A 22,874-nucleotide genomic window follows, 5' to 3' on the forward strand; every position below is an offset into this window, starting at 1 on the left:
AGTGTGGATTATACATCGAGAATAATTTATGATGTTCACCCACAGTTAACCAGTAGGCTCCTCCTCTTCAGGAAATAAGGCGTTATATATATATATATATATATATACAGGGTGGTCCCGAATTCATGGTACAAACTTTAATGGTAGGTGCAGGACATTGTAACAAGGATATATTGTATAGGAATGTATAGTCCCAGGTGACGCGGTGAGGCGTCAACAGGGGAAATAACGGCCGAAAGGAAAACGAAAGATTTTATTGAAATCGTTGTTGACAAGTGTCATGTTTACAGTAAGTGTTCAAAATTGCGTCCACCATGAGCGATACATGCTTGACAGCGTCGGTGCAGCGATTGGCGTACACGTTCAAAGATGCCTGGTATTTCACGCACACCTGCAGCAGCTACAGATATGCGAGCAACGAGATCCTCATCTGAGTCAACTGGAGTCTCATAAACAAGACTCTTAAGATGTCCCCATAAAAAGTAATCGAGGCAAGAGAAATCAGGAGATCGGGGTGGCCAAGGGACTGGTCCACCACGCCCAATCCATCTAGCACCAAACGTGGCATTCAGGTAATTCCGTACAGCAGTGCTGAAGTGTGCTGGCGCTCCATCGTGCTGAAACCACATGCGGTTACGAATGGCGAGCGGAACATCTTGCAGCAGTTCTGATAACACTTCTTGCAGAAAAATAAGATAGCTTTCGCCACAGAGTCGCGTGGGTAGTAAGTATGGCCCAATCAAAAAGTCGTTCACAATACCAGCCCACACATTAATACCGAAACGTTGTTGATACGCATGTGGACGCGTTGCATGTGGATTATCTGTTGCCCACACATGGGAATTGTGCGCATTAAAGACACCCTCGCGTGAAAATGTCGCTTCATCTGTAAATAGCACATGACCTACGAAATCCGGCTGCAACGCACATTGCTGCAACAACCACTGGCAGAAGTTCACGCGAAGAGGATAATCTGCCGGATTCAATGCTTGTACTTTTTGAAAATGGAAGGGGTGTAAGCGATTTTCATTTAACACTCTGCATACAGTCTGATGACTCACATGTACGTCACGCGCAACAGTTCTTGTGCTTGACTCGGGTCTATCAGCCACTATGTTCAAGATGCGTTCTTCCAGTCTTGGAGTGCGTACAGCTCTTAATCGACCAGCGTCATGTCTGTTGACGTCGAACGTACCTGTTTCACAAAGTTGACGATGTAACCGTTGAAAAATTCTATGATCCGGCATTCGTCGATTAGGATACTCCGCGAGATACATTCGTAACGCAGCTCTGGCGTTACCATTTGCACGGCCGTACATGTAATGCATGTCTGCTTTTTCTGCATACGTAAAGTCACCCATCGTCTACGGCAGCACAATTGTGAATGGCGCTTGTCCCTACTGCGATACATCATGTTCATCTACTGCCCTCTACCGGCGGTGACACCAACCGATCACTCCATTTCTCTTTCCCCTGTTTACGCCTCACCGCGTCACCTGCGACTATACATTCCTATACAATAAATCCTTGTTACAATGTCCTGTACCTACCATTAAAGTTTGTACCATGAATTCGGGACCACCCTTTATATATATATATATATATATATATATATATATATATATATATATATATATGTGTGTGTGTGTGTGTGTGTGTGTGTGTGTGTGTGTAGTACAAGTAAATCACACATATTGACTACGGATTTAAATTTTATTGCTTAAAAGTAAATAAGAAAAACTATAAATCAAAGACTGATTCAACACTAAACCTGTACACAAAAATCTGGTGCTCAAAAACCTTTCATCTGCAGCCGTGTCCACTTCAGTGTCTGGGTCAGCATTGCGTCACGCTCAGTTTCATCGCTCGACCAACCGCACTAATATTCACGATATTCGAGAGTAGTCATCTGTGTATCACACGTTTTAAGTTGATACTCAGGTTCTGCTGCTGATATCAAAAGGTTTTCCATGCGGTCTTTGGGGCAGACATATGTGCCGAAGGTCTGTCTTACTTTATAAGGTTAGTTCATTGAAAGACTCTTCAAAATCTGTCTTGCAAGAAACCGAAAGAAGCATCGTTATTTCATAGTGGAGTAGGCATACACTGCGCAAAATGGTTCAAATGGCTCTACGCCAACATATGAGGTCATCACTCCCCTAGACTTATAACTACTTAAACCTAACTAACCTAATGACATCAGACCGGGGCAGCATTCGAACCTGCGACCGTAGTGGCAGCGCGGTTCCGTGCTGAAGCGCCTAAAACCGCTCGGCCACAAAGGCCGGCAAACACTGCGCACTGCAATTTTGGAGATGTATTTCTGAATATATTATCGTAGAGCATAGAGCATAGAGCAGAAGATGAAAGATCACAGATTCCTCCCGCAACTTTGATTGACTTGTGCGCATCCTTCGCAGTAGTACACGGGCAAGTGCTTACTTTTCTTCTGTATTCTGGAATGAATAGTAACACTCAGTTTCTAAATGACTTATTTAAACAAAATGCGTGACCAATTGACTGTTGGTTTTGGATGGTTCTTGCACATACACATAGAAAAAAACGTAAAATTTCTCTGCTGACCTCTACATCTGTCTGACATCTTCCTCAGCTGTGTAATTTCTGGTAGTACCATGATGTACTCGTAGACATATGTGGTGATTCCGATCGATCCTCTATTGCCATCTGTCTTATTTCATAAGTAACAAGTGCCATTTTGATACTCCAATGATTATTATTTGAAACTGAGAGGGACATACTTATTTATACTTTTCACATTTGAATGACGAAACAAGATAGTTTTGCTGAATATACTTGGGCGCTCTGGAACTAGCAGAGTTTTGTTGTACCTAATGGAATGTGAAAGTATATTTAAACCTGCCCGCCCGGTTAGCCGTGCCGACTAATGTACTGCTTTCCGGTCGGGGAGGCGTGCCGGTCGCCGGCACGAATCCACCCGGCGGTTTAACGTCGAGGTCCGGTATGGCGGCCAGTCTGTGAATGGTTTCTAAGGCGGTTATCCCTCTTCCTCCGCAAATGCAGACTGGTTCCCCTTATTCCGGCTCAGTTATACTGTGTCGACGATTGTTGTGCAAATACTGTCTCCACGTGCGCGTACACCATCATTACTCTACCACGCAAACATTGGGGTTACATGAGACGTTCCCGGGGGATCCACTGGGAGCCGAACCGCACAATAACCCTGGGTTCGGTGTGCGGCGGCGGTGGGGTGAGAGGACTGCTGTAGCCTGTTGTGGGGTTGTGTACCATTGCGGCTACGGCTGGGACGAAGCCTCTCCGTCGTTTCTAGGTCCCCTGTCCAATACAATACAATATTTAAACCTACCAGACCTTTCTTCTGACGATAGTACACCTTTTTGACGGTACTTCTTCGCAGGATGTGATCATTTTGTATTTATTATACATCTGCCAGTCCATCCTAAGTAGTCTTATTCTTTCACTCATACTGTTCAGAGTTACTGCTCACAACTAAAAAATAGCAAATAATGCGCCGCCTTATTGTCGACTACTCTGTTGATATGTTCAAATTGTGTGCGAATTTCTAAGGGACCAAACTGCAGAGGTCATCGACCGCTAGACTTAACCACAACTTAAAGTAACTTACGCTAATGACATCGCACACACACCCATGCCCGAGTGACGACTCGAATCTTCGGCGGGAGGGCCGCGCAATCCGTGACATAGCGTCTCTAGCTAGGCGGCCACTTCTCGCGGCACGCTGTTGATATACATTTTTATCCAGCAATAACGCCATGTGTAATTAACTGGGCTCTTAAATCAGTGTTATCAGTCACACTGATACGCCTAAAGTGACGTAAATAACAACAAAATACGCGTTGTTAAAGCACGTAAGAGAACTTGTAAGAGTGTCTACCCAGTATATGTAGCACATTTATGTTTTGTCAGCGCTCTTAACAGAGAGCCAAAATGCACGAATGTTCTACCTTGACTGTTTGTGGTTACAAAATACGCTTATTTTAGGTTTAAGGATAATGACCTTGTGTTTTTTCCTACACTACCAAGGCAACTTATTCGAGGTACTGCCATAACAAAAAAACTAACCGATGATGCTATCAATTCAAAATGGCCAGTTTTGCAAAGTCGTGGCATAACAGGAAGATATACCATTGCAGTGTAATAACGCTATTAGCGTCCACAGCTTCAACAGTAGTCAAGCGGTGAGTGGCTCCAAAGGAAATTCAATAGGCTGCCACAAAAATATTTGGTCGTTTGTTTAGGAATGTAAACTGTTTTTTGGGAAAAGAAGCTTGTTTTAAATATATTCTAAAATAGTTTTCCCTGCGAACTTTCTTTATTTCGTAGACGAAACTTTAATTAAACACCGGAAGCGTATTTTTATATTAGAAAATGTACAGGGTGTTCAGAGACAGCCCAAAACGCTTGTACGGGTGTTGTAGAGTAGGTTGTGTTGAGAAATAATTCTTAAGAAAAACGTTTGATACGTTGCCCGGTAATGAATTAGTTAGCGTTGAATTTAGCCAATCAGGCCGTTACGCGCTCAGATTGAAGCTGCCTACCTGATACAATCAGACTCAGTTGTTCTCATAACGTAGATGATAGCGCCCGAGGCTGCTCAGCTTTTAGTTCGGACCGATCCTTACTACCGTCCTATGTCCAATTTTTGTATCGTCTTCTTACTCGGTTACAGGAAACTACACAAAATACATGTTTTGGGGACGCCGTCTCCGGTAGGCCGCTTGAATCTGTGCACGCAATGGCCTGATTAATTAAGTTCAATGCCAACTAACTGGGGAACGGTGTAACGTATCGAATTTTTTTTTTCAACAATTTACACAATCAAATCGTCTGCACATAGCCTGTAATCTTATTCGATCCGTATCATTTCTTGTAAAGCGCGTACATGAAACTAAGTGATGCTGTAGTTCCCTAAACGGAAGGAATTCGATTTCAGCTAGTTACATGTACCGTAGCTGCTTTGAACGATTCTTTTATCGAAATGATGTGAAAAGTGTCAGTTTAAAGAATACATGTAGAGGATGATCACACGATATCTTGTGAACCTTGGATGAAGGGTATCAGACGGATGCCATATTCCTTGACTTCCGGAAAGCGTTTGGCTCGGTGTCCCACTGCAGACTCCTAACTAAGGTACGATCATATGGGATTGGTTCCCAAATATGTGAGTGGCTCAAAGACTTCTTAAGTAATAGAACCTAGTACGTTGTCCTCGATGGTGAGTGTTCATCGGAGGTGAGGGTTTCATCTGGAGTGCCCCAGGGAAGTGTGGTAGGTCCGCTGTTGTTTTCTATCTACATAAATGATCTTTTGGATAGGGTGGATAGCAATGTGCGGCTGTTTGCTGGTGATGCTGTGGTGTACGGGAAGGTGTCGTCGTTGATTGACTGTAGGAGGATACAAGATGACTTGGACAGGATTTGTGATTGGTGTAAAGAATGGCAGCTAACTCTAAATATAGATCAATGTAAATTAATGCAGATGAATAGGAAAAAGAATCCAGTAATGTTTGGATACTCCATTAGTAGTGTAGCGCTTGACACAGTAACGTCGATTAAATATTTGGGTGTAACATTGCAGAGCGATATGAATTGGGACAAGCATGTAATGGCAGTTGTGGGGAAGGCGGATAGTCGTCTTCGGTTTATTGGTAGAATTTTGGGAAGATGTGGTTCATCTGTAAAGGAGACCGCTTATAAAACACTAATACGACCTATTCTTGAGTACTGGTCGAGCGTTTGGGATCCCTATCAGGTCGGATTAAGGGAGGACATAAAAGCAATTCAGAGGCGGGCTGCTAGATTTGTTACTGGTGGGTTTGATCATCACGCGAGTGTTACGGAAATTCTTCAGGAACTCGGTGGGGAGTCTCTGGAGGAAAGAAGGCGTTCTTTTCGTGAATCGCTACTAAGGAAATTTAGAGAACCAGCATTTGAAGCTGACTGCAGTACAGTTATACTGCCGCCAACTTATATTTCACGCAAAGACCACAAAGACAAGAGTGATTAGGGCTCGTACAGAGGCATATAGGCAGTCATTTTTCCCTCGTATGTTTGGGAGTGGAACAGGGAGAGAAGAAGCTAGTTGTGGTAAGAGGTACCCTCCGCCACGCACCGTATGGTGGATTGCGGAGTATGTATGTAGATGTAGATTATTGTGAACATTAACGGACACATTATATTTTAGTCCTGCATATGCAATTACACACAGAACCATGTTTCTTTCACTGGCTACCAATTATTAAGAAGTAGTCCTGTGTAAATAGTGAGTTGCGCCCGAAAATTATGCCTTAAGACATTTATTTGAAATATGCAAAATATGCGAAGAACAAAAGTAGCTGAACTTAATTGTTTGAGAAGCAAAGTAATATTCTTCTTCCAGTTCGAGTTTTCACTAATATGTATACCCAAAAATTTGGAGCATTCTCTCCTGTTCACTGACTCCTGCTCGTGTGACTCTATTTGTGAGTCTATTTGTTATACTGAATACAGTGTATCTTTTCCAAAATCTAGGAAGAATCCATTGTCTGAGAACCACTATAAAATGTCATTTACCATCACTTCTGTTGCTTTTTATGTAATGGGATTTATTGTAACACTGGTATCGTCTGCAAAATGTACCAATTCTGCATGTTGAATGTTTAGTGGAAGGGCATTCACATATAATATAAGGAATGGGAGTAAATTCAAAATTGTAAACTGTAGGGCTCCATTCGTGATTTCTTCCCAGTCTAAAATTTTCTGCACTTCCGTCATTGTTTGAATTATACAGCACAAAATTTTGCACTCCTTTTGTTAAGTATGATTCAAATTATCTGTGCATAAAACCATCAATACCATACAACCTCATTTTTTCCAAGAGAGTAACATGATATACACAACATAACGCAATGAAAAGATCAGAAAATACCAACTGGTGATATTTTATTGCTTACAGCTTTTACTATTTGATGAGTGAGTGAATAAATAGCGTTATCCGCCGAGCAACCCTTCTGCAATCCAAGCTGTAATTTGCTAAGTAAATCGTTTCCACCTAAGTATGAGACTACTCTTGAATATATTCTTTTTTCGAATGCTTTGGAAAAGGATGTTAGCAAGGAAAATGGATGGTTATTGTTTAAGTCCGTCTTGTCACCTTTCTTACGGATTGGTTCAACATTTCTATATTTATCTGTTGGTTCGTTGGTTGATTCGGGGGAGGTACCAATCAGCGATGTCATCGGTCCCTTTGGATTAAGGAAGAATGGAAAAGGCAGGGGCCGTGCCCTTTCAAAGGAACCATCACATCACTTGCTTGACGTGATTTAGTGAAATCACGGAAAACGTAAATCAGAGCGGCCGGACATGGGTTTGAACCGCCGTCCTCCCGAATGCGAGTCCAGTGTGTTAAGCACTTCACCACATCGCTCGGTCATATTTATCTGTCTGGAAAAATTCTCTGTGCAATGATACATAGCATACTTCACTAAGGATATTATTTATTAACTTGGAACAGCTTTCCAGATTTCTGTCTGAAATTTTTTCAATACCGCATGACCTTTCACGTTTTGTAATTTTTATGGTTCTGTTAATTTCAGTGAGGAGTGTTAGTGCTACATGTAGTTGCTTAAAGCCTTATGGAAAGACATTTTAATATATTCTCTTGTTTCTTCAACTGAACCATTTAATCCTTTTTTTGCTGATACAGTGTTAAAAGTACTCGCAGCTTGTGAATTACGAGTCACAACATTGCCATTCAGTTTACTAGTTATGGTATCTTTACACTGTCAGGACGTCCATACTGGTGAACACTTTAATAAATTTCCTTAATATACTACAATAATATTAGTAAGCAAGTAATGTCGGATTCTGACTTACTCTAAACCTTAAATCAAATTTCCTCTTCCTTCTACATTAATTTTTAACTCCCTTAGTTAACCACGGCTTACGTGTCTTTTTAAGGACTTTCTGGATATATTTAGGAGAGCAATTTTCAAACACTGAATTAAATATATAATGGAATAAATTGAATTTGTATGTTGCTGTAACTTATCCTCATTAGTAAACCACACTGCTTTGCATGAACCTGCATCATGATTGTAAGGTGTCATGTTTATTTCCGTTAATTATACATAATAACCAGATAGTCAATTAGCAACCGACCAAGCATTAATTGTTTCAGCCTGGATAGTATCTATAAAAATGTTATTATTCAGTGTCCTAATATCTCGCTGCACACGATTTGGAAAACTGACTACTGAAATAAGACTGAAGCATCCAAATAATGATTCTAGTTCATTTTCCTTTCCGTGTATTTGAATTATATTGAAATCTACACGAAGTACTAACTGTTTCTGCTTGACTGACAAATAGCTCAATACTGCATCTACATTCCTCATTAACAGCTGCGAATTTCCTCGAAGGGGATATGTAAACTGTTGAAATTACGAGAGCAGTATTCTGCAGTAACAACTGACAAGCACATGCTTCTAGGTCCTGATCAACACAATAACTATTTGCTTCAAAATTTTTGACGTTTTGTCCAACTTTTACATAAGTTGCTACTCTTAGTTTTTCCATGTTAAAACTATACGAAAATGATGCAGGTCTATTGTCAATGATATTTAAATTCTCCATCCCTGTGGATATGTGGTGTTCAGAGAGGTATAGAACATCCATAATTTTAGAATATGACACATCTTTTAGGCATACAAGAAGCTCATCTATCTTGTTTTTCAATCTTCTAATGACCTTATGCTACAAATCTATGTTTTGGAAACTGTTACACACATTATAGTCATCTTCTGCTTTAGTTTTTTTCAATACTGTCTGTGTGCAATCTGGTTCTAACCTTAAAAAAGGGCCTCCTTGTCTCTAGTAATCACTAGTATTTAGCCTTGCGTCCCACCTCACACTTTTTGCAAGATGCTCAACTAATCTTCGCTTCGCCCTTTTACTGAGGTGCAGGCCATTCACTACCTGTGTACCCCTTCTTCCAATCACAGCAACAGACACAGCACAGATATGAGATTTTGTTTCAGGCAAAATCAATTCGATTAGCTCTTTGTTCACATTGCTAATAGCCGCGTTAATACAGGGCTGGTCATGTTGTTGCAAAACATTCACAAATGTCACATGAGTGTTCTCGGTTGCTGATGCTGTTTCCTCCAGGTGATCTTTAATTCCTCATTGTAGATTTCTAGACAGGCAGTTTCCTTCTCCTCTGGCTATAAGTACCTTATCCTCGCTACAAAACTCTCTGCACAAAGCCCCTATGTTCTAACACCCGGCTAAACTTTACGCGTGGTTTGACGATGCATGTGACCTGGTATTCTACACTTAGCTTCCCCTGTAGCAATTGTCCTGCAACTCTCCCGTAACTGTTCCTTGTCAGCACATTTCTTTTCTGTGTGAGTTTTCTACGGACCTAGACTTAAAGTCGTTATCACGAGTCTGCTGCATTATACTTACGTCAAAAACTGGCTAAGGCTTTTCTCCTACTTCAGGTAACAAGTAAAATTGATTGCTAACACGAATTCGAAATGTGATTTCTGAGGTTTCCTCCCTTCGCCTATATTTGTCACCTTATTCCAGGTGTCCCTTTGTCGCTTTCCCGCTTCAACCTCTCCAATTCAATAGATGCCTTTTCTAATATTGCCTCAAGGGCTCAGATCTTTCTGCTCTGTCCCAATTCCGTGGAAGAGCCACATCAGACCCTTTTTTTGGCTCAGTGAAACACGAACCCACAATCCTGATATTTTCTCCGGTACCTATTAACCTACGGCGACATCCACATTTGTCACATATGACGCTACTCTAACAATAACATAAGAAACTCTACAACACACTTCAGCTGCAATAAAGGAATACTTCGTAAAAACTTGTCTTTCGCGGAGTTGTGCAGCTAACGTCCAGGCTTCAGGCAGACGTAAATAACACGACAGATGCTCGTTGAACGTAGGTAGTAGAAGACACGAAGTGAATGAAAACTGAAAACCACCATACTTTCTAACAACAGTCTTAAACATAAGCTATCAGGAAATTATGTAAAGCACCATAATGAACCCAAAACAACTTGTAAGGGTTAGATGGAGGGCAGATGTTAACACTAGCTTGTAAACACACCAGCGATAGTAAGTTTCAAATCGCGGAAGGCATGAAACGAGCGACAACTTTAAAAACACAGTATTTGTAACACAGACACTATCCGGAATTTATGGAAAGCACTGCACTGTGTCCAAATCAGGTCGTAACGATCCGCCACTGATGTTATTGTCCGAGCGCTTGAGTGCGAGACAGGTGAACATCTTACCCAGAAGCCATTAATACGGATGACAGAAACAAAATTTTCCTTATCTCTTTTCGTATTATATTAAAGCGTCTACAGTGAGGCAGCAAATATCTCGGAAAAAAGGACCAGGCAGTTAACACGGCGTATATATATATATATATATATATATATATATATATATATATATATATATATAGGGCTATTACAAATGGTTGAAGCGATTTCATAAATTCACTGTAGCTCCATTCATTGACATATGGTCACGACACACTACAGATACGTAGAAAAACTCATAAAGTTTTGTTCGGCTGAAGCCGCACATCAGGTTTCTGCCGCCAGAGCGCTCGAGAGCGCAGTGAGACAAAATGGAGACAGGAGCCGAGAAAGCGTATGTCGTGCTTGAAATGCACTCACATCAGTCAGTTATAACAGTGCAACGACACTTCGGGACGAGGTTCAACAAAGATCCACCAACTGCTAACTCCATTCGGCGATGGTATGCGCAGTTTAAAGCTTCTGGATGCCTCTGTAAGGGGAAATCAACGGGCGGCCTGCAGTGAGCGAAGAAACGGTTGAACGCGTGCGGGCAAGTTTCACGCGTAGCCCGCGGAAGTCGACGAATAAAGCAAGCAGGGAGCTAAACGCACCACAGCCGACGGTTTGGAAAATCTTACGGAAAAAGCTAAAGCAGAAGCCTTACCGTTTACAATTGCTACAAGCCCTGACACCTGATGACAAAGTCGAACGCTTTGAATTTTCGGCGCGGTTGCAACAGCTCATGGAAGAGGATGCGTTCAGTGCGAAACTTGTTTTCAGTGATGAAGCAACATTTTTTCTTAATGGTGAAGTGAAGAGTCACAATGTGCGAATCTGGGCGGTAGAGAATCCTCACGCATTCGTGCAGCAAATTCGCAATTCACCAGAAGTTAATGTGTTTTGTGCAATCTCACGGTTTAAAGTTTACGGCCCCTTTTTCTTCTGCGAAAAAAACGTTACAGGACACGTGTATCTGGACATGCTGGAAAATTGGCTCGTGCCACAACTGGAGACCGACAGCGCCGACTTCATCTTTCAACAGGATGGTGCTCCACCGCACTTCCATCATGATGTTCGGCATTTCTTAAACAGGAGATTGGAAAACCGATGGATCGGTGTGGTGGAGATCATGATCAGCAATTCATGTCATGGCCTCCACGCTCTCCCGACTTAACCCCATGCGATTTCTTTCTGTGGGGTTTGTGAAAGATTCAGTGTTTAAACCTCCTCCACCAAGAGACGTGCCAGAACTGCGAGCTCGCATCAACGATGCTTTCGAACTCATTGATGGGGACATGCTGCGCCGAGTGTGGGAGGAACTTGATTATCGGCTTGATGTCTGCCGAATCACTAAAGGGGCACATATCGAACATTTGTGAATGCCTAAAAAAACTTTTTGAGTTATTGTATGTATGTGCAAAGCATTGTGAAAATATCTCAAATAATAAAGTTATTGTAGAGCTGTGAAATCGCTTCAATCATTTGTAATAACCCTTTATATATATATATATATATATATATATATATATATATATATATATATATATATATATATATATATATATATGATGTCCAGGCGACAATGCAATGCTCACTTAATGCCGAGACATTCTAATTCATTATGGCGCCATTCGTAAGTGGTAAGGATGAGCATGGGTTCAGCATACCAGCCTCCCCAGGCGATTGCCAGTTTTATAGACCTTGAAGCCTCTACGTCTCATTTAAAAAACTCCTCAGCTGGCTTTACGAAACTGAGTTCACCTCGTTATTTTCCTCCCATGTAGGACATATCCCTGGCATTACCTGAAATTGTGTCCGGATCCTCCGCAAGGCAGCCAAACAGGATGACTACTCGGAAATGGAGACTCAGTCATGTGAGGTATTTTAAATTATACAGGTACTTCACAATTCTTCTTACAGGCTTCGAGGGTTTGTACAGAAGGCTTACAAGGGAAAAGAGAGATCGACAGTCAGACATGTCGGAACCTACCCTGGAAGTTTGTACACGCGAAGAATACACTGAAAGAAATTCAATGTCAAAATTTTAGCTGCTAAAGTCCAATGCTAGTATTTAAAAAAATGTTGAAGGTACTCATTTTTGTCGCATGACAACCGCTTATAACAGCAGTTTGTACAGCCATTCCTGCCTAGATCGTGACTCGGCGAATGCATTGCATTCTCTCTCACGAGCAGTTCCAAATCTTTCGAATAAGTTTTTATTTCACATTTTCGCGAGTTTCATTTGAAGCATATTTCTTACTTCTCTCTTCCATTTATACAGCTAACGTTCAGATTTTACGAAACGAAATCGGCTTCACACATATGCTTCTTTTTCGGGGTTTTCTCCCTCCTTCGTTTAACTGAAAAGTCACGGCGTTTTCTTTGTTACTGAAAGCTGCTTTTGTACATGTTTCCTTTGGGATAGGAAGGTATTCTTATTCCGGACACTTATTGGGACAAAAATTATCGTTCTAACGACAATTCAGAGTTCTTACCCATTTCTTCTAGAGTTTCCACAATTTTATAACGAAAGGTTGACATCATTCGAATGAATTACCAAGAAATTAAGTAACAAATAAAAGATATGTAGGTCTACAGAAGAAGTTGGTGATGTCGATTGCATACCATGTTCTTCACATTTAATCTTTGCAAGACTGAGAACATTAAGTGGATTCTACATTATTGAAAAACTCTGGAACCTGTATGGGCAAATGCTATTAGCAGACATATCAGAAGAAAATAAACTGGATATTAGTTCGGTTTTATCTGCATTGATAACACTTACCGGAATTCGCTTTACAATTACGATCGCGTTGCGTCGTGCTGTCTTTTTACCGAAGTGCCGTTAATCAAGTACTGTCCACGCAAACTAAGTTGACTCTGCGTGGTGGCTTATGGAAGCGACTGCAAATGGGAAATGCTTTCATCGTCGCTCACGTCAGCCATCGCACCGTGTATCAACATAGTTCACTCGGACTGTGTATACGCCCACATTGTTAGGCATGCACGGCTCTGGTAGTAGCGTATATTTCTCCAGCCGCCTGTGAGGCTACGAATTTGGCAGTTTTCAATTTTTTTAAAGTATTTACAGTGCCTCTTAGCAGCTAAAATTTGGCAAGTATGTTTCTTTATCCGTATTCTTAATGTATAAAGAAATTCGGCGCAAGTTTCGACATGTCGAATTGGACCATTCCCTTTTTATTAGCTAAAGTTTTGATAAGGAATTCATATCGGAAAATGGAATGTTTGGTTTTGATGCAAATATAATTTGAAGTTCAGATCATTTTCAAATTTCCCGCTTCACTCAGCTGAGAAAATGAGCTCTGACATGTGTGCTCCACAGTTGCATGTGACTTGGGCAATATTTAGAGTACTCGTCGTTGTGTTATCTCCTATATGACGAAACACATCCTTCTGAAAGTCAAGAGCACTGAGTGTCCATGGACTACCACAATCAGCCCTCCTTGTTGAGAGTACCAGTTTCTCGCAAAGGTTGTTTCAGTCTGAGGAAATTAGCATGTGATGTCATAATTACAAGAGGATTTTACGACGGCACCCTTTCATCTTCAAATCTATTATATATCCGAAATGAATGCTTCCAGACATGGGTCCAATACCGAAACTTTATCTACTGAGTCCCCTCTGTAGCTCCCAGAATCACGCACTAGGGACACCCTGCTGATATGCGTCATATCATGGACAGGGAACTGTATGTGCCGGACGGTTAGGATCGTTGCTGTTTTGCGCTGACGTTTGTTGGCTATACAAATTTCTAGAAGTAGCCAATATTAATTTTTCCTGTTTTCCAGTATCCATATCACTACGGAAAAAATCGTGAAGATAATGACTCTCCGTTGGTATTATAGGTAAAACAGCATATTTTGAGCAGAAATCAAACGTGTGACATTTATGAATAATTATAAAACACTATTTTTTGCACATATCTTGAAAAAGAAGGAACTCGGAAACTTGAAATTGGCGAGCAGTATTGAAAGAAAGGGATTCGTTGGGCAAGTGTGCCTTATATTTAGTCAAGCAATAGTCTTCGTTTGTTACCAGTTACGTTTGAATCGTAGTGAAGAAAGAGCATTATTTAATGTGATGAAATCATATGCACAGTACAGAATTAAATAGTGTATTCATTAAAGACAGATCGTGACTGAGGCTTAGGGAAGGTATTGATGATAAGACTGATTGGCGACTCCATGGAATGCTGTGTGCACAACGACCGTATATACTAAATTAAAAGGACCTTCCTTTTAATTTGATGATGAGACATAACAGTGTCGTCATAAATGTAAAACATTAGCTTTAAACAGCATGGTCATTAATAAATTGAATTAATGCACTTGTTAAGCTACTTTCTAATAACCGTATTATAAGTGAACACGAATTTACTATAAACCAGTAACTACATAGGGAAAAACCTGCTCCGTAACTGAGGTCGCTAAACCAATATTTGGCCGGCAAGGGTAGCAGAGGTCGTGGTGTAAAGTTGCTGACCACCAGTCTTTGCACTAATGTGCTGGATTAAATTACAAGCCTCAACGCAGTGTCTCATGAAGTGAATGCATATAGCACTGTTGATGGTGATCCGCCCAATGTATGCGGACGTTAAGTTTGCCGCCCTCCGTGGTGCTTTTCGAGGGGAGTAGGCTATGGGCCGGCACCGCGTTTCACCCTCTCCCATCCCTTCATCCATGACAACACAAACACAACACTGTACTGTACAAGCACTCATCATGATGGTCCACTAAACACAGATACACACATGACCCTTCATAACAGGTCGGAGAAAGGTATCTCCACTGGGACCTCGCCACGAGCGGCGGTGCAGGACCCCTGCAAATTCTGCCCCTGCGTTCAGTCCTTGAGTATGGGACGTTTTATTTTACAGAGGGAAAAGAAGAGAGTTGGGACTGAAGCAACGCAGCTGAAAATTTAAGATGCTGGACCAGGTTTCTGATACAACTAAAGCACTACGGGTTGGAAGGCAATCAGAACTGAATATCTCGCCTAAATCGGGGTCTGACTGAAAGAAAAATTGCAGTTTCACATAATATAACTCATATATTCAAGCGTTTGCGAACACTGCAGAATGTAATAACCACAATGTCGTGCAGATTATATACAACTGCGGAAATACGTTGGCCTTACTGTGTCATGTTCTAGAAAGAAACATATAAAAGATCTGTACTGATCTCAATGTAAGTGAACGTAAAGAGCATGCCGGAAACTCTGATAAAGATATAGCTCTCTAAACTTGAGGTTTAGTAGCTCCTTCTTGATTTGGGAGTATGTCTAACACTGTGACACATTTTAATTTTCTTCTCTTTGAATTTTCGGCACAAAAAAATGTTCAAATGTGTGTGAAATCTTATGGGACTCAACTGCTAAGATCATCAGTCCCTAAGCTTACACGCTACTTAACCTAAATTATCCTAAGGACAAACACACGCACCCATGCCCGAGGGAGGACTCGGACCTCCGCCGGGACCAGCCGCACAGTCTATGACTGCAGCTCCTGAGACCGCTCGGCTAATTCCGCGCGGCTTTACGGCACAGTTTGTAGTAATAGAAGATAGACATCTTCACGGTCGCCCCATCTACTTGACACCGTCTAGAATGTGTGGTAGTTAGCTACATGTTTAAACTGTATGTCGGCAACTTTACATAATTTGTCCCATAAATATTGATAAATTACTTAGACCTTCATAAAATCCAAAAACCCAAAGCTGTGCTTGTCTTGTATGAATCAGACACACATAACGAAGACTATTTTGATCGTGTCTGTGGCTAGTTAGGTATGGTACTTTTCGAGGTGCTATTTTCACCCCATTGTCCGTCCGTCAGGGAGTAACATCACGTCAATTACCAGAAAAAACTGCTTAGTGATCGATTTGTGAACAATAGTATTTCTAACATGGGAGCACCCAGTGAACCATCAACCATTAGATAACTACGGAAAGGAGAAATTGTGAAATTTTTAACATTGTTTCCTTCCGTAAGTTTCTCTTCACAATGGTTTGATTATGAGGTTAATTCTGGACGAAATTACATTGTTTTATCTTAAGTAAGTTTCATTAAAAAAATTTTCCTATTCGTTAGATAAAAAAAGTATCAAAATATAATACTAGGTTAAATGTATCAGTAGTATCATGAACTACGACAGTGTTTTCAAATAATGAGTTACAAGACACAGCGGTAAGATTTAACTTCAGCATACATCGTTTTCAAACTGATAAATGAAAAATGGTCGTATTCTGTAAAACAGTGTGTCACTGTACAACACATGTTCCTGCTAACAAGGCAAGGATACAAAGATATCTGAAAAATTAAACTACACTAGTGAACTTAAGTTTCTTGTTAGCTCCGAGACTCAATTTCACCTTCATGTAGCATTAAATCGCATAGGTTGAGAGAAACTATATAGTGTTATACATACTCTGTAATCTGGAAGAAAGTGAGGTGAGTTTGATGACAAATATTGGGAAGTCATTATGTTCTGAGTTTAAACAATTTCTGCTGTTTTACAGTCCCAAATTGAATATCCAGATATAAGACGATGCTACACAAATACGTAAAGATGCTGTTCTTACAGACAACTTCGAAAGAAGGTACTTGTGTATATTTCGTTTGAAAGTAGAGAACTCAATGCCAGATTTTAATGAAGCGTGGAGCAACTACTTCACTACATTACTTACGTTATATCTTATTGGGTTATCTAACTTGACCATATTTTAACGAATTGATGCACGACATAATTCATGAATTGAAAGACAGAAAGGGATTAAATTCGAGGATGAATAGCCAGATACCGGTTGATTTACAAAGCAGTAAGAATCAGAAAACAGATAGCACAGTAGATGGATAGCTTAGAAAAAATTGCTTTTGTGTAGAAAATGTTGGGATTGACAAAGGTTACAATCCTGAATTATTTTCATGCAAATGTGTGTTAATGTGTGGAAGCCTGTCAATAGCCCATGCAGATCAAGACATATTTTCCTACTGTAAACGTTAATACAATTCAGTTGTAAAGTCTATGTGAGAACATGAACAGACTCTTTTAAATTATTAGTCCTGGTAAAATTAGGCTAAAGTTAGTGTAACAATCATCTAAAGCATTATAACGTTAATACCATGCGTGTTGAGAAACTCGTAAACGACACGATAGAAGTATTATGCCAATACACTGATGTCTTCTGTAATATGATAAAGAAATCTGATTGAATTACTCCAGAATAAGGATTGACACAGTACATGCATAAACAATTACTAAAATACCAGCCACAACTTGTATTTATCATATTTTATCTATTGCCACCACGACAATTCTTACCTCCAAAAAATTAACTGGGAATCTGCAATGGTTCCAACAAAATACAGACCTTCGATGCCCTATCACAAGAAATTACATAGAAAAATTACCGCTCATGTGCATCTGTAAGTCTTTGGGAAGTTAAAACGATCGAAGGATTTTATTAGCCCATGTAAATTATATTAACATATTCAGGAACTAACAACTGGGATATAAATTTGTCTGTTTATTAAATATAGCTGTATTTCACATAAGCGGTAATGAAGGATATATTTCTGTTGAATAGTTGGTGTTCTAATAGGTCATGTGAATACTCGTGTTCTAAAGCAATTCCCATTTATAACAGGAACCGCAGAGTGTCACTGTGATTGACACACGTTGCTGGAGAAGCATTTACACAAAAAAAATTTTATGACAAATTTAGAATGTTTACACCCACATATATTGTTTACTCTTCTTTTAGTAGGAAAGAGTCAATTCGAGTCTTATTCTGTAGAATTTATTATTAACAGTTGGTCCCTGCTTGCTCTTCAACTGGGTTTATGACTTCCCTATGTACTTCTGTAATATTTTATCTTAGTTGTGTTGATTGTGCGCTAGTTTAATGTAATTAATGTTGACTTTAAATACTTTCAAACTTGCTGCATCCAATTCTCCCATACGATGTTGAAGATTATTTGAACACAAGCAAGCAATGCAGCGCTATCAACGATACGAGGGAAGCTGAAACGTGTTCGATCAACACATGTTGCTTCTTCGTTTTCGCAATTTAAGATCTGAAAATTTCCTGTACGGCTATTGAGAAAAGATTTAGTGACAGGTAATCTCCAAATTATTAAAATCCCACGGTCCTGGGAAAACCAATATACGTATATATTCTTTTGTACAGTGAGATAGCTAGAATAAATGTCTTACTTCGCAAGAGCTGTTGCATAGCGTTTTATTGAAACTGAGTCACATTGCTTCTCAAGATGTATGAATCCCATTAGAAGCGGCAATTCATACTCAGCATACCCATTTAAAAAAGAAATATGTTCGCTAGATCAAAATGGTCCATTACACTAAATGCACAATGATCCATTACGCTAAATACAATATATGGCTTAGTTTTCGTTTGACTGAAATACAATAATTTTTCTGTGAAGCTGAAGATAAGTTCTTAATTAATACCTTTTAAATTACGTAGAAGAGGATAATGGTTCTATAGTTCTCCATGTATTGTGTCTCTACATCTATAGAATCAGCTCGAGTCAAATTTATGTCCTGGCTGCGGACCTGTTCGGTCGACTATCGTTCTCAGTCGCTAATTTCCGACGAAGCAATGATGCGTTTCCGGAAAGAAAGGAAATGTATTTCTTAGTCGGAAATAGGTGACTGAGGACGATAAATTTAGTCGGCAAAACAGGCTCGCAAGTTTGGCTCAATTTTTACCCAAATTCATTCTACAGACAGTAATGAAGCAACCAAGGACTACACATATGTAATTACAAATATTATTTGTATCTTCACAGTATAGAAACAAGCGTAATGATTTGCATTACCACTGCAGTGTTTCCTCCTTGTTTAATTTATTTCAAAAGACGCAAACTCCATCATCCAGATGTAAGATCGAATGTTAGTTTACGATTCTTCGCACAAGAGTGACGCATGTGGTTTACTGACTAATTTCAGTTGTTCCACATTGCACCAAAAGGCAAGTTTAAGACCTGTAAGCTTTCAAGCAGCTGGGTAAGGACTGGAAAATTTTCACCGGCATCTGAAACCATCTATACACAGCAGTTCTCCACACATTATGGTGATATGACGGCTTTTCAAGTTTTCGAATCCTGTTTGTCATGCCTACCGCTCCGTTATGGTGCTGATTACCTACAACCATTTTCTGTTTCTCTCTGCATCGCTGGCGTCTGCACCTCATTTGCTAGATGATGTAAAGCTACATAGCCTTAAGTCGTTTTCTTTAGTTGAAGAACGTATATTTAAAAGAGATAATATATGATTGTTTGTGGTGCAGTACAAGGAAGCCAACTGACATTCACGTAGCAAAACTAACTGAAATGAAATCAGTATAACTGACTCTTTAAATTACGATATTTCTCAGTGATTTTACTTAATGTGTTAGAAAGTCAAGGAAACAAACGGTGATTAGTCAACGCAAAATTACCACCAAGTTACCATGGCAAATAGTTCGCCTACGTTACTTGGATGGCATGTATTGTCGCAAGGTATTCCTGTAGTAACCAAGGGAAAAACATTGATATCAATCTGATGACAATTCTTTAAAGTTGTGAGGAAAGTTACTGACAAAAACCGACTGTGAAAGTGTCCGGATAGGAGGATCTGACCGCTGCGAACGTTTATCGAGAAAAGTGCAGCCTATAACACGCTCTGGTAAGCAGGAAAGGAAACAACTGTTAGTGTCATTAGTAAGAGTTGAGCTTCAGTAGTTTCAGGCCCACCACAATGAATTCCATTTGAAGCCGTGACCCCTATAACTGCTGGATATCAACCCAGTGGAACACAATGGGGATTCCGTCCATGAGTCGCATGGAAATTCCTTATCACCGTTTCAAGAAGTAAGAAACAATAGGAATTATTCTCGACATTCGTATACAAGGCTGCAGAATACAACATACTATGAATTGTACTCTTTTGGCCCGTGGTCTAGGTCATATAGTCAGGTATGTGACCAAAGTGTAAAATAGTAAAACCTTAGGCATCTGACCTTCTCATGCTGGAAGTTTAGCCGTAACGTTAGGGCTTACTGATGTCGGTAACATTGTTAATCGCGAAGGGTATGAAGCAGGGAGCTCCAGTTTACTTTTGGTCAACAAGACATCCCTATACGAAATTCCATATTTTCTTTCAACTGAAACATAGGACCTAATTCGTTATTGATCAAAAGAAATTTTTTTTGGATTTATAATTATGTTTGATTCACATTTATACCGTTATTATAATGGAAGTACCTCTAAGAATATCTAGAGAACATAATGGATACATATTATAAGATATGCCTATCGTTCCAGGACTGCATGATCATGTGAAATAATAATTAACAGTACTTGTTTAAAAAGTTCTAATTTTCTGTTTCATGAGACATCGTAGATCGAAAGAGTGCTACTGCCTCTGGATACATGCGACCTAATAGTATACAGTCTATTTAGTCAGACTTTAATTCGTGTATAGCTCATTAAAACGATGATACATCATAAATCGTTTAAAGCAATAACTATTGGTAGCCCTAGGTTAGCTTTCCTGTGTCGGTATAGGCGCAAATAATCTCGAGAAAGGGTATCTCATGAGCCTACATCCTTACACCGGCGTGGAACTCTTCTCCCATCTACTACACATCCTCAACCACAATCTCACAACGCAACGTAACTCGTGAAATATTTAGTATAATGAGTCGAATATTTTCAAGGTCAGAGGGTCGTTTTTGGCGGGAAATGGTTTCTTCATATAACACTACATGAGAACATTCAGCACAGATGTACTTTGGGAACACCTATGCACACTACTCGGACAAAAGTCTATCATTTTTCATAAACTGCGGCGAGTAAAGTAATAAGGAAGCTGAATTTCACTTACTGGTGCGTTTTCTGTCTTTAATAACACCATTCGCCGGTATCACTGCAACCGACAGCAACGCTAAAGTGATCGCCAAGTAATTCATTTTCAGGAACACACTTCACACAAGTCTTTCGGAATACTTCGCGGTAGTTCACTTCAGGAGAATGTCATAGCGCCACAGCAGGAGGTTGCACAACTGTGCCAGGGCTGGAAATACACTGAGGGGCCTAACGTCATTGTACTTCCATTCCGGTCAGTGGAGCTGCACATCCGCGATAACGGTTTGTATCTCGCGCCACTGGGGACGGCTGCGCTCAAAGATATTGCTGTTTTCCGGCTGCGGCCCCAATTATCAGCCCACTTCCTGCGACGCTTAATCTGCTTTCGGCGGCAGTAACCACCGAGGACAACCGTTACACAAGAAGACGCGAGTGCTTCAAGGTAGTCTCAAGCTTCTCTCCTGTTTGCGGGAAATAAGAGATAAATTTTCCGCACCTCTTCACTATTTCCGTCCATAGAAAGGGTCAGTGTTCTGCACTGCTCGGTACCCCGTGCTTACAGACTATACCAAAGGGATTCATTTTCCAGCCTTAGACTCGTCATGTTTCAAAGAGACACACCAATTCACGCCCCAATGTAACGAAGTCTTTCTACACTGGAGAGCCAAAGAGACTGGTACATCTGCCTAATATCATGTACAGCCCCGCGAGCACGCAGAAGTGCCGCAAAACGATATGGCGTGGACTCGATTAATGTCTGAAGTAGTGCTGGAGGGAACTAACACCGTGAATCTTGTAGGGCTTTCCATAAATCTGTAAGAGTACGAGGAGTGGAGCTCTCTTCTGAACAGCACGTTTCAGGGGATTCCAGATACTCTCAATAATGTTCACGTCTGGGGAATCTGGTGGCCAGCGGAAGTGTTCAATCTCAGAAGAGCGTTCGTGGAGCTTCATCCACAGTTCATTGAATGAACTGTGGATGAATCCCGACCAACAGGCATTACATGGATTGAGCGAAAATAATAGTGCATTGAAAATGGCTAGTTTCTAGCTGAAATCTAAATCTGCCAATAAAATTTAAAAAGGGTGACTGATAGCTGCAATCTATAATTTACAAGTCAATATAACACTCGTTGAGAGCAACAGCTTTCTGAATGGAAAGTAACCTGATAGTTTTTATATATTTTTGAGAAAAAGAGAATTTTAATTGGTTATTTATTTGATTTTAAAGAGGGATATTAATTTTGCTTTAAGAGTTTGCTGTTTTTCGATACCTATATTAAAATTAACTGACTTTGTGGTGGAGTTACACACCGCAATAAGCACTACTGGAGTGTGACATTTCGATGTTTTCCTGTTTGCTATGTAGTTGTATTCATTGAGTTAGCGATTATGCAGGAGCTTGCGCTTTCAATTTTTATAAATACTTGGTAGCTACTATCGCCTTCAGCACCGTCTCTGAGACATCAAAGATATTTTATTATCCTTTTTTAGTAGTTAGAAATTGGCAGGGACTGTATATGTTGTGTTCTGACAGAAGATGAAGTTTTGCACTTTTGTTTTCGGCAGTGTCTCTATTATGCCCGTCGATCTCGTTACGTCATTCCTTTTAGTTCTGAGCACCCATGGAGCACATAAAGATACCTAGAACAATAGTGTCTTTC

The 22,874-nt window shown here is 40.2% G+C and overlaps 1 protein-coding gene across 2 annotated transcripts in view; it reads right to left on the reverse strand.

The window, feature by feature from the left end:
* Positions 1-21,441, reverse strand: part of LOC126469803 (MAM and LDL-receptor class A domain-containing protein 1-like) — a 1,070,274-nt gene extending 1,048,833 nt beyond the window's left edge. The window contains exon 1 of one of the 2 annotated variants that reach the window (XM_050097061.1): positions 21,230-21,441. In XM_050097061.1, the coding sequence (XP_049953018.1) occupies positions 21,230-21,314 (85 nt within the window). In that variant the 5' untranslated portion in view covers positions 21,315-21,441. The remainder of the gene's footprint in view (positions 1-21,229) is intronic. The other variant, XM_050097062.1, reaches the window with a different exon arrangement.
* Positions 21,442-22,874: the final 1,433 nt, after the last annotated feature.

The sequence above is a fragment of the Schistocerca serialis genome, chromosome 3, assembly GCF_023864345.2.
Source record: "Schistocerca serialis cubense isolate TAMUIC-IGC-003099 chromosome 3, iqSchSeri2.2, whole genome shotgun sequence".
Classification (NCBI taxonomy): Eukaryota; Metazoa; Arthropoda; class Insecta; order Orthoptera; family Acrididae; genus Schistocerca; species Schistocerca serialis.